Source organism: Cetorhinus maximus, chromosome 8 (genome assembly GCF_964194155.1).
Source record: "Cetorhinus maximus chromosome 8, sCetMax3.hap1.1, whole genome shotgun sequence".
NCBI lineage: Eukaryota > Metazoa > Chordata > Chondrichthyes > Lamniformes > Cetorhinidae > Cetorhinus > Cetorhinus maximus.
Genome location: NC_135886.1, coordinates 115,500,407 through 115,513,422, shown reverse-complemented (window position 1 = coordinate 115,513,422; position 13,016 = coordinate 115,500,407). Strand labels below are relative to the sequence as shown.

The 13,016-nt window shown below is 43.3% G+C and overlaps 1 protein-coding gene across 5 annotated transcripts in view; it reads left to right on the top strand.

The window, feature by feature from the left end:
• stag2b (STAG2 cohesin complex component b) overlaps window positions 1–13,016 on the top strand; it is a 164,991-nt gene that overhangs the window by 99,431 nt on the left and 52,544 nt on the right. For all 5 annotated transcript variants that reach the window (XM_078547460.1, XM_078547459.1, XM_078547458.1 and 2 more), the window contains 3 exons: window positions 204–318; window positions 4,741–4,858; window positions 11,332–11,435. In XM_078547460.1, the coding sequence (XP_078403586.1) occupies window positions 204–318; window positions 4,741–4,858; window positions 11,332–11,435 (337 nt within the window). The remainder of the gene's footprint in view (window positions 1–203; window positions 319–4,740; window positions 4,859–11,331; window positions 11,436–13,016) is intronic.

Sequence of the window (13,016 nt, the reverse complement as noted above, 5' to 3'; positions counted from 1 at the left end):
GAAGCAACTTTAGTAGTAACTGCACAGGTCCAGAGTGTCCTAATTTTGCTGTTCCCTCCATGAAGAAGGATGTCTGGTGGCAAGAAGTGTCAGAAATCTGTTCAGGTGGAAGTGGGGGATGATGGATTGTAAATTGAATCAAAATTCTTTTTAAACATTTTAATTTTTTTGGTGCTATTTTGATGTCTTTGTTTACTTTTAAGGCTTTTCAGTCAGAAAGATCCTGAATCTGATGAAGGAGCAGTAAAAAGAAAAGGAAGACAAAGTCCAAATGCAAAACTTATCAAGACACTGGTGTTTTTCTTCCTAGAGAGTGAGGTAGGCTGTTAGTTCCAGTACATTACCATTAATTAAGGTACGTTAACCGTTAATACATAAACTCAAAAATGGGTTTACTGATAGCATTGCACAAGAATTAGAATTTTATATAGCTCAATTTGTTTTTCCTAAAATCATTTTTGTAATTTGTTTGAAAAAAGGTCATTTGATCATCATTTGTGAGATCAAATTCTTCACACTATCCTGTCTTGTGTAATTCCAATTTGGGGGAAAAAAAATTGGTTCAAAGTGCATTGCCCAGCAGAGAAAGCAAATTGGTCTTTTGTAACTGCTGCTTCCCAGTTGGTCAGCAGGTGCCAACTGCAACTGTTCCTTCTGATTTTTTTGTTCACCTGCTCAAAGAGAAGAATAACCCCTGCGGATATAATCTCTCTCCATCCCATTATGTGCAGTGGTGGTTTTTTCCTTTCAGGTTTGTAACTGAGAAATGAATCTCTTGCGAGTTCAGCTCTAGAGTTGCATACCTCATTCTGAAATCCTAAATGGCAGTAAACAAATTGCAGCTGGAGCAGCAATACACACTCACTCCAGACTGTTGAAGGACTATAATCTGGTACAGTGTGTTGTTTCTATTGAGCTACAATGTCCAACTGAACTCGGACGTTATGGACAAAAGTAAAATACTGCGGATGCTGGAAATCTGAAATAAAAAGAAAAAAATGCTCTAAATACTTAGCAGGCCCGGCAGCATCCGTGGAGAGAAACAGAGTTGATGATTCAGGCCGAGATGACCTTTCATTAGAACTGTTCTGATGAAAGGTCATCTCAACCTGAAACATCAACTCTGTTTCTTTTCTTTTCATTCATTCAAGGGATGTGGACTTCGTTGGCTGGGTCAGCATTTATGGCCCATCCGTAGCTGCCCTTGAGAAGGTGGTGGTGAGCTGCAGCCTTGAACCGCTGTAGTCCGTGTAGCATAGGTACACCCACAGTGCTGTTAGGAAGGGAGTTCCAGGATTTTGACCCAGCGACAGTGCAGGAATGGCGATATATTTCCAAGTCAGGATGGTGAGTGACTTGGAGGGGATCTTGCAGGTGGTTGTGTTCCTGTCGATCTGCTGCCCTTGTCCTTTTAGAGGATAATGGTCGTGGGCTTGGAAGGTGCTAAGGAGCCTTGGTGAATTCCTGCAGTGCATCTTGTAGGTGGTACACACTGCTGCTACTGTGCGTTGGTGGCGAAGTGAATGTTTGTGGGTGTGGTGCCAGTCAAGCGGGCTGCTTTGTCATGGGATGGTGTCAAGCTTCTTGAGTGCTATGGGAGCTGTACTAATTCAGACAAGTGGAGAGTATTCCATCACACCTCTGACTTGTGCCTTGTAGATGGTGGACAGGCTTTGGGGAGTCAGGAGGTGAGTTACTCATTGCAAGATTCCTTCCCTCTGACCTGCTCTCGTAGCCACAGTATTTAAATGGCTAGTCCAGTTCAGTTTCTGGTCAATGGTAACCCCCAGGATGTTGATAGTGGGGGATTCAGTGATGGTAATGCCATTGAATGGAAAGGAGCGATGGTTAGATTCTCTCTTGTTGGAGATGGTCATTGCCTGGCACTTGTGTGGTGCAAATGTTACTTGCAACTTGTCAGTCCAAGCCTGGATATTGTTCGGGCCTTGCTGCATTTACACATGGACTGCTTCAGTATCTGACGAGTAGCGAATAGTACTGAACATTGTGCAGTCATCAGCGAACATCACCACTCCTGACCTTATGATGGAAGGAAGGTCATTGATGAAGCAGCTGAAGATGGTTGGGCCTCGGACACTACCCTGAGGAACTCCTGCAGTGATGTCCTGGAGCTGAGGTGACTGACCTCGAGCAACCATAGCCATGTCCCTTTGTGCTAGTTATGACTCCAATCAGTGGAGAGTTTTCCCCCTGATTCCCATTGACTCCACTTTTGCGAGGGCTCTTTGACACCACACTCGGTCAAATGCAGCCTTGATGTCAAGGGCAGTCACTCTCATCTCACCTCAGGAGTTCAGCTCTTTTGTCCATGTTTGAACCAAGGCTGTAATGAGGTCAGGAGCTGAGTGGCCCTGTCGGAACCCAAATTGGGCATCAATGAGCAGGTTATTGCTAAGCACTGTTGATGACCCCTTCCATTACTTTACTGATGATCGAGAGTAGACTGATGGGGCAGTATCCGGCCAGGTTGGATTTGTCCTGCTTTTTTTGCACAGGACGTACCTGGGGAATTTTCCACATAGCCGGGTAGATGCTAGTGTTGTAGCTGCACTAAAACAGCTTGGCTCGGGGCGCAGGAAGTTCCGGTGCACAAGTCTTCAGTACTACTGCCGGAGTATTGTCAGGGCCCATAGCATTTGCACTATCCAGTGCCTTCAGCCGTTTTGTGATATCATGTGGAGTGAATGGAATTGGCTGAAGACTGGCATCTGTGATTCTGGGGACCTTTGGAGGAGGCTGAGATGGATCATCCACTCGGCACTTCTGGTTGAAGATTGTAGCCAATGCTTGAACCTTAGCTTTTGCACTGATGTGCTGGGCTCCCCCATCACTGCAGATGGGTAGATTTCTGGTGCCTCCTCCTCCAGTGAGTTGTTTAATTGTCTACCACCATTCACGACTCAATGTGGCAGGACCGCAGAGTTTAGACCTGATCTGTTGGTTGCGGGATCGCAACCTATCACTTGCTGCTTATGCTGTTTTGCACGCAAGTAATCCTGTGCTACAGCTTCACCAGTACGACAGCTCATTTTAAGGTATGCCTGGTGCTGCTCCTGGCATGCCCTCCTGCACTCTTCATTGAACCAGGGTTGACCCCCTGGCTTGATGATAAAGGTAGAGTGGGGGATATTCTGGGCCCTGAGGTTACAGATTGTGTTCGACTTCAATTCTGCTGCTGCTGATGGATGGGTTACAGTGCTTCATGGATGCCCAGTATTGAGTTGCTAGTTCTGTTCGAAATCTAGGGTTTCCTCAATGAGAAGACTGTACTTCATCTCCACGATGACTGTGCGGTGGTCACTCCTGCCGATACTGTCATGGATAGATGCATCTGCAGCAGGCAGTTTGGTGAGGATGAGGTTTCCCTCTTGTTGGTTTCCTCACCACCTGCCGCAGACCCAGTGTAGCAGCTAGGCCCTTTAGGACTTGGCCAACTCAGTCAGTAGTTGTGCTACCGAACCACTCTTGGTGATGGACATTGAAGCCCCCCCCCCAACCCAGAGTCCATTGTATGTCCTTGTCACCCTCAGTGCTTCTTCCAAGTGGTGTTCAACATGGAGGAGCACTGACTCAACAGCTGAGGGAGGGCAGTACGTGGTAATCGGCAGGAGGTTTCCTTGCCCATGTTTGACCTGATGCCATGAGACTTCATGGGGTCCAGAGTCGATGTTGAGGACTCCCAGGGCAACTCCCTCTCGACTGTACGCCACTGTGCCGCCATCTCTGCTGGGTCTGTCCTGCCGGTGGGACAGGACATAGTTAGGGATGGCGATGGTGGTGTCTGGGGCATTTTCCGTAAGATATGATTCCGTGAGAATGACTATGTTAGGCTGTTGCTTGACTAGCCTCTAAGACAGGTGTCTGAATTTTTTCTGTAACCCACAAACCCTAGTAAGGTGGAATTTGCAGGGTCCTAAGTTCAGGGCTGGGTTTGCCATTGTCGTTTCTGGTGCCTAGGTTGATGCCAGTTGGTCTATCCAGTTTCATACCTGTTTTGAGATGTTTTAGCAGTTTGATACAACTGAGTGGCTTGCTAGGCCATTTCAGAGGGCAATTAAGAGTCAACCACATTGCTGTGGGTCTGGAGTCACATGTAGACCAGACCAGGTAAGGACGTCGGATTTCCTATCCTAAGGGACACAGTGAACCAGTTGGGTCTTTACACCAATCGACAATGGTTTCATGGTCATTATTAGACTTTTAATTCCAGGTTTTTATAGAATTCAAATTCCATCACCTGCTGTGGCGTGATTCGAACCTGGGTTCCTAGAGCATTACCCTTGGTTTCTGGATCACTGGTCCAGTGGCAATACCATACAAAATTTGCTTCAGACTTTGCAACGTGAAAAAGAAAACCACTTCTTAACCAGAACAGCAGTATTAAGTTCTATGATTAAATTAAACAGTCTAACCATAGATTTTAGACATTGTACTTATGAGAATATTAATAAGAGAAGCTGTGGCACTGTTTTTATGCTGAGATTCTTTAAATGCAATGTATTCTGTTACTTAGATTACCAAGGATTGAGCTACCATAGGCTTGCATTTTAAAGTAAATTAAACAGGAGAAAGGAGCAATAAATGAAAGCTGAGGTACATTATTAGAGCTGATGTGTTTATCCACAAAATCTTAGGATTGACTTGCCCAATGCTGAATTAATATTGTGCTGAAATCTTTCAACTGATAGAATCATTTTATTTTTATTTTTCCATTGATAGCTGCACGAGCATGCTGCTTACCTTGTGGATAGCATGTGGGATTGTGCAACGGATTTGCTCAAAGATTGGGAATGCATGGCTAGCCTTCTTTTGGAAGAACCACTCAATGGAGAAGAAGGTAAATTATATATTCAAATAACTTGCGTGACACTTCACATTAATATGCAAAAGCTTAGTGGTAAAGTTGTATTTTGAAAAATGTAAATGAAATGTGTGAAAAAAATGAATAGTTTTTGAATTTAAAAATAATTCAATGATGACTCAAATGTATTCATGTGCTATAACCAAAAGAAGAATGAACACTCTCCTGATGGCTTGGTATGTAATTGTATGAAGTAAAGTAATTTTGAGTTGTATGAACCAGGAAAGCTCCAGGTAGGTGGTATGATTTCATGTGGGATAGTGATGGGGCTGCAGCATGTGACCTTGGAATCCCCTGGATTAGAGAGCAGAATGAACTTAGTCTGGTTTTTCACTGCTGATTGCCAATCAATTAACTCCTGTTAGGGGCCACATATATGAGGATAGAAGTTACCTTTGTTGCTATATCCCTATAGCTGATTAATCAATTGCCATTTACCAGCAAGGCACACACAGTTCTTTTCCCGTATCAGGCAGTGTGCCTGTTTCAGAAGAGATCTAAAGGCTAGGTACTTAGATAAGATGCAGTAAAGTTTCTGTAACCCACTTTATGCAGCGTGTAAGAAATAAGAGGGCTGAGAGGAATATTGGAAAGGGTGAGTTTGCTGGTCCTAAATGAAGCCCTCTAATCTCTTTGCCCTGTATCCTATATCTATAATAGAGTTGTATTGAACGTTAATTTTTTGTTTTTATTGAGGGTATGTTAGAATAATTGTGATGTTATGTAATGCAGAAGCCTTGGCTAATGATCAAATTTAACAGGCATCCCATCTACATTAAACATTCATTCCCTAGTGTTCCTATGCGTCTGCTGTCCTCGTCCTTCTCGATGTTACAGGCCGCAGGATTTGAAGTGGCTGTCGAAGGAGCCTTGTCAAGTTGCTTCAGTGTATCTTGCAGATTGTGCGCACTGCTACCACTGTCAAATCCCACCATGTCAGCTGGGAAATTTAAATTGAACTAATTAACTAAATGTGGAATATAAAACTGGTATTAGTAATGGCTGCCATGAAACTACCAGATTTCATAAAAACCCAACTGATTCACAATTCTGTCATCCTTACCTGGTCTGTGTGTGTTTCCAGAGTCACAATAATATGGTTGACTCTTAACTGCACCCTGAGGTGGTTGAGCAATCTACTAAGTTTTCTTCAAGAAGACGGCTCACCACTGCCTTCTCTAGAGCAATTAGAGATGGGCAATAAATATTGGCCTTGCTAGTGGCACCCACTTACCGTGAATTAATTAAAAGCATTGTAAGGTGCATCTCCTTTTGGTAAAAAATTATGGCTAAAATGAAATTCTTTTTCATGTACTCTAATATTCCCCACTCAGTGAGCAAAACATGTCACAGGGGTAGTTTTCTAAATGCTGTTCTTTTTTGTCTGGGCTTTGATGGGGTGATGGGGAAAGTGGTGGTAGAGTCAGCAAGTAATTTTCTCATTTTGTTTTATTACGTGCACTGGAATAAAGCCTAAACTTTTCCATTTACTTATTGACTGAACAACTATTGCTTTTTCTAATAAGCCACATGGCATCACCAGCATTCCCAGTCTACAACAACAACAACTTGTATTTAAATACTGCCTTTAGCATTGTCTAAGGTGCTTCACAACTTCAAAATAAGATAAAAATTTGACACTTTTTATTTTTCTATGGAATATGAGTGTCACCGACAAGGCCAGGAGTTGTTGCTCATTCCTGATTGCCCTTGAGCTGGTGGTGGTGAGCTGCCACCATAAACCTGCAAGCTATCTGCTGTAGGCACATCCACAGTGCTATTATGAAGGGAGGTTTAGGATTTTGATCCAGTAACCGTGAAGGAACAGTGACATAGTTCCAAGTCAGAATGGTGTGTGGCTTGGGGGGAATTTGCAGGTGGTAGTGTTCCTATGCGTCTGCTGCCCTTGTCCTTCTCGATGTTACAGGCCGCAGGGTTTGAAGTGGCTGTCGAAGGAGCCTTGTCAAGTTGCTTCAGTGTATCTTGCAGATTGTGCACACTGCTACCACTGTGCACCAGTGGTAGAGGGAATGAATGTTTAATGTAGATGGGATGCCTGTTAAGCAGACTGCTTTGTCCTGGATGGTGTTGAGCTTATTGAGAGTTGTTAGATCCACAATCATCCAGGCAAGTGGAAAGTATTCCATCACACTTGTGACCTGTGCCATGTAAATGGTGGACAGGCTTTGGAAAGTCAGGAAGTTGAATTGCTCACTGCAGAAGTTCCAGCCTCTGACCTGTTCATGTAGCCACAGTATTTGTATTGCTGGTCCAGTTCAGTTTCTGGCAATTCCCAGATGATACTCTTTCGAGTTATCAACAGTCACAGATTGCAACTCTTTTGAGTACAATCACAGTTCTTGGTTTCCGGGAGTGGGACATGAACCCACAACCCTCTGATTCAAAGGCAAGGGTGCTATGAACTGAGCCACAGCTGACACCTCTTTCGAGTTATCAACAGTCACAGATTGCAACTCGTTCGAGTACAATCACAGTTCTTGGTTTCCGGGAGTGGGACATGAACCCACAACCCTCTGATTCAAAGGCGAGAGTGCTATGAACTGAGCATCAACAATGCTATTGAATGTCAAGGGGAATGGTCAGATTCTGTCTCGTTGGAGATGGTCATTGCTTGACATTTGTGTGGCTAGAATGTTAATTGCCACTTAGCAGCCCAAGCCTAAATGTTGTCCTGGTCTTGTGTTGCGAATGGCACTGAACACTCTGCAATCATCAGTGCCAAAAGAGTAGGTATTAGGACTAGTGACCACAAAGCTTGAGTAATTAGTTTTTTCTTTAGCCTGTCTTAAAGGAGAGGGATGGGGAGATTTGGGGAAGGAATCTCAAAGCTTAGTGCTTAAGTAGCTGAAACCATGGCCACAACTTGTGGTATGAGGGGTGTGGGGGATGCACAAGAAACCATATTTGGAGGAATGCACAGCACTTGCAGAAATGTAGGGTTGGAGAAGGTTACAGAGTTGGGCAGGGCTGAGGTCATAGAGGGATTTATACTGAGGACAAAAATTTTAAAATCAAGGCATTGCCAATTCAGAAACCAATGTAGATCAGAAAGAATGGGTAATAGGTAAGTGGGGCTTGGCATGGGTTAGGATATGATATGAGGCTAGCAGGAAAGAATTCGAATTGTGCAACCTGGAAGTAACAAAAGCATGGATGATTGTTTCAGAGCAGATAAGTGGAGGAGAGGATGGAGACAGGCGATGGATGTGGAAGTACTGTTTTATCTGATGAACAAAGTTATGCAGTCAGAAACTTAGCTTAGGGTCAAATAGAATGCAGAGGTTGTTAACAGTCTGGTTCAGCCTGAGATAGTGACCAGGGAGGGGGATAGAATTAGTGATGAATAAAATAAGTTTATTGTGTGGTCTGATGACTATGTCTTTTGTCTTCCAAATGTATGATAAGTTATAGTTATGACTCATCCAGAACTGGATGCCTGGTAAGCATCCTGGCAACACTAAGGCCCTGGATGGGTCCAGAGGGGATTTGGTGAGGTAGAGCTGGGTGTGGTCATCGTACATGTGGAACCTGATGTCAAATCTTTGGATTGTGTTTGAGGGGCACATGTAGATGTGAAATATGAAGAGGCCAAATGTAAATTATTGAGAAACTCTGGAGGTAATGGAACAGGGAAGAGAAGAGAAGCGAATGCAGTCGATTCACTACCTACAACAGGATATGCAAGTGTGGAATCAAGCAAGGGTAGTCCCACTCAGCTGACGAATGAAGGCAGTGTTGGAGAATGGTATGGTCAACTGTGCCAAAGGTTGCAGACAAGTTGAGAACAATGAGGGGGGGCTAGTGCAACATTTGTCAGAGTCATAGAGGACCTGTGACTTTAAATAGAGCCATTTTGGTGCTGTGGTGGGGCGGAAATGCGATTGGGGTGGTTCAAACATGGAGTTGCGGGAAAGAATTGGGAAGCGATAACATGTTCAAGAAGGTTGGAGATTGGGCGGCAGTTTACAATGCTAGGAAGGTCATGGGTGTTTTTTTTTAATGGAGGTGGTGGTGGCAGATTTAAAAGAGAATGGGGCACTACCTGAGCAGGGGGAGCAGTTTACAGGATCAGCTAATATTGGGGCCAGAAAAGGAAGTGAAGTGGTCAGCAGTTTAGCAGGAATCAAGTACAGAATGTAAGAGGAGGGTCTTGTGAAAAGATGAGCTCAGAGAAGGCATCAAGGGAGATGGGAGAGAAACTAGAGAAAGGAACGGACTAAAGGCAAGGGGAACCTTGGGGAAAGCTTGGCTCAATGAGAAATGGAGGGATGTTACAGTTGTACCTGAACAATTGGCCTTGATTTTCATGACAAAGGTGACCATGAGCTCCTTGCATTTGTGGTTGGAGGCGAGGGTGCAGGAGATGAGGAAACCTTTAAGGAGGTGGTTGGCAGAGAAGCGAAGCCAGGGGTTACCTTTGCATTCTAGGTTGATCCTGGAGTTGAGATGTTACAAGTTGTATTTTGTATTTCATACTCTGGCATGTGAACTGGATAATTTAACAAAAAGTAGGTTCTTCATTCTTTTCAATTTTATAAATGTAACTGCACTGTGGAGGAAATGAATTTAGGGGGCTGCTTGCAGAACATGGTTTGAACCCAGTATCAAATCCAGGCCAGATTAATTGTACCCATTATTTCAGAACATTTTAAAAGCACTCTGCCAACTGTGGAGCTCTAAATAAGTTTTGGGAGTCTCAGTGTAGTTCTTAATAAGTCTGGTTCCACTGCTCAAAGCGTCATAATTTGGCTTGGAGGTAACAAGCTCACTCTGAGCAAAAATGTGCTATGTGGGGAAAATTTGCATTAATATGGCATGCTGCTATGGAATGCTGCTCTGGGTTGGGATTTAGGCACATATAGGAGTAAAGGAAGACATACATTTGGCTCTGCTGTATGTGGGAATTGTTTGATGTTGACACCAGTGCTCCTGCTAACCTGATGGCTGTGCAGGAGCCTGGAAGTTGCTGCTCAGGCTTTGGCCTGCAACATGTGCGGCCATGAAAATTTTTTTAAAGGGACCATGCACTGAAAAACTTGCTGCATGGAATGGCATTTAAAGAACATGGGTTACCACACTAGTTTTCAAAAATAGATGTATTCAATTCCTCAGTTACACTTACTTGCACTTTTTTTTTACCACCAATGTGATAGGACATATTCAGAGCACTTCACAGCGGTGTGGGCAGAGACTGGACAGGAGGATGAATTTTGAAGAGACAAGCAAGTTCAAATGGATTTTGGGGTGGCCCACAGGAGTCTCTACTGAAGAATCTGCTCCAACTTTGGAGCAGACAATAAATATCTTTATTTAACAAGCTCACTCTGAGCAAAAATGTGCTATGTGGGGAAAATTAGCATTAATATGGCATGCTGTTATGGAATGCTGCTCTGGGTTGGGATTGAGGAACATATAGGATTGAAGAAAGGCATGCGTTTGGTTCTGCTGTATGTGGGAACTATTTGATGTTGACACCAATGCTCCTGCTAGCCTGATGGCTGTGCAGGAGCCTGGAAGTTGCTGCACCGGCTTTGGCCTGCAACATGTGCGGCCATAAATATCTTTATGTATCTAAAGATAAATATCTTGTGTTGACAAGGACAATAATTCAGAATAAATAACTGTCCACTTTATAAATTCTAATGAGTTTTCTTTTTAAAGTGAGCTCCAAATAATAATTGGACGATTTTGACGATTGTATGTGGGGAAAATAAAATTCCCATTTGACCTGGAGAAAATGAATTAAGTTGACTCCCACCTTTCCATTCCACAAGTCTTGAATATCACTTGACCAAGTTAAGAAAGCATCACTGTTCAACCTGTGATGCAGGTCAGAGGACTCCAACAGGTCAGACTTTGTTTGATAATCGCTCCCATGAAGCACCCTGGGATGTTTTACTGGAACTTCTCCACAGTAACATTTCCATTAAAATTAAAAATAGTTGCATTTTGCTATGAAAATACTTCAAAATTTGACCAATTTTATAGATTTATGTTTTAAAATTTTGGTGGGCTTGAAATGTGAGAAACATGTTCTCCAAATCTAATCTGGATCAGTTCTGGTTTGATCAGTTTAATCAGAAACTCTTATGAATTCAATTGCTGGTACTTGTATTTCAGAGTACTTTGATCCTAGTGACCCTTGTTAAATGCTTTTTAATGTTCAGCAAACAGGTAAGTGCATTGTCTCTAACGTTCTTTGTGCAACCTTCACAGAGCTGCATAAAGGACACTGGCAAGATTTAATGACGGAATGTTTTTCCTTTTTTGCGTAACATTGTTGGTACAGGTTGTGTGATGTTACCTAACTGTTGAAACGGCAATCATTTGATGTTGGGTCTAGTTGAAAATAGTTAAGGAAAACAGCAGTTTTCTTCTATAATTCCCTGCCGAGAAAGACTAACACTGCATTTTTTTTTTCTTCTCAGTGCTGACTGATAGACAGGAGAGTGCACTTGTTGAAATTATGCTGTGCACAATACGGCAAACGGTAGAGTGCCATCCTCCAGTTGGCAGAGGTTCAGGTAGAAAGGTATGACATTTCAATAGCATTATCCAAGATGCTCATTTGTTTCAGTGTTCAGTGAAGTACAGTTGAGGTACAAATATTTTATTCACTTGAGACTTAACATAATTGTTGAGCTCTTACTCAGCTTCACCTCTCTCAACCCATCCACTGTTTCTAAATTATCAGACTGCTTGTCCAACATCCAGTACTGGATGAGCAGAAATTTCTTGCAACTAAACGTTGGGAAGATTGAAGCCATTGTCTTCGGTTCCTGTCACACACACTGTTCCCTAGTCATCACTCTCCCTGGCAACTGTCTGAGGCTGCTTGCAACCTTGGTGATATATTTGACCCTGAGATGAACCTTCAACCACATGTTTACGCCATCAGTAAGACTGCCTATTTCCACTTCTGTAACAGTGCCTGACTCTGCCCCTCCCTCAGATCATCTACTGCTGAAACCTCACCTATTTAACCTATAAATTTTACTATTCCTTCACACTGCTGGCTGTCCTCCCTTTGTACCCTCTACCATTCTATCCTCCATAAACTTGAGGTCATCCAAACTACTGCCCGTGTCCAAACTTGCAGTGTGCTCCTTTCATCTATCACACCGTGCCCAATAACCTACACTGATTCAAAGTTAAACAGTGCTTCAATTTTAAAACTCTCATCCTTGTTTTCAAATCCCTCTGTGGCCTTGTCCCTCCTTATCGCTGTAATCTCCTCCAGCCTTATAACCCCTAGAGATATCTTGCAATTCTGGCCTCTTGAGTATCCCCAATTTTAATCGCTCTACCATTGGTGGCTGTGCCTTCAGCTGCCAAGGGCTAAAGTTCTAAAATCCCTTCCCTCGGCCTCTGCCAGTCTCTCTTCCCTCCACACACTTCTTAACATGTGCCTTTTTGACAAAGCTTTTGGTCATCTGCCCTAGGTCACTCGGTGTCAAAATTGGTTTGTAATTCTGTGAAGTGCCTTGGGGCATCTTGCGACATTAATGGTGCTATATAATTATAAGTTGTTGTTTGTTCTTCAAACTTGGGAGGGATTATTTTGAACTGTATTACTTTGGGGGTATAGTGTCTGCGCTTACTAGCCTATCTGATGGGAGCAATCTGAGATCTGCAGCATAAAAGATGAACCTTTATATAGAAGTGCCGGCAGCGTGCATGCATCGTGGCTCAAGCAGGTGGTGGCAGTCGTGACTGGAAGATATCCTGACCTGGGAATCATTGAAGAATAGCACAACGTGGGAGAAAGCAGGTTGCAGGGTTTATTGACACTGCATTGGAGAACTTGCTGGAGCAGTTACAAAGGAAGAAAGATGTGCTGCCTCTGCAGGGGGCCAGGAGGCCCTCTAGATGCACAGTCAGAAGGGAGCAAGAAGTTAATACCAGGAGTCAAGCCCAAAGACCTAGATGTAGTGCTGCAAAAATTCAATTATCTCACATGAGACTGATTCAAAGTAATTGGCTAAAGGAGTAATAGTGAAGTAAGGAAAGATTTTTTCACCCAGAGGAACGTTGGAGTCTGGAACAAACTTCCTGAGAGGGTAAAAGCAAAGAACTGCAGATGCTGGAAATCCAAAACAAAAACAAAAATACC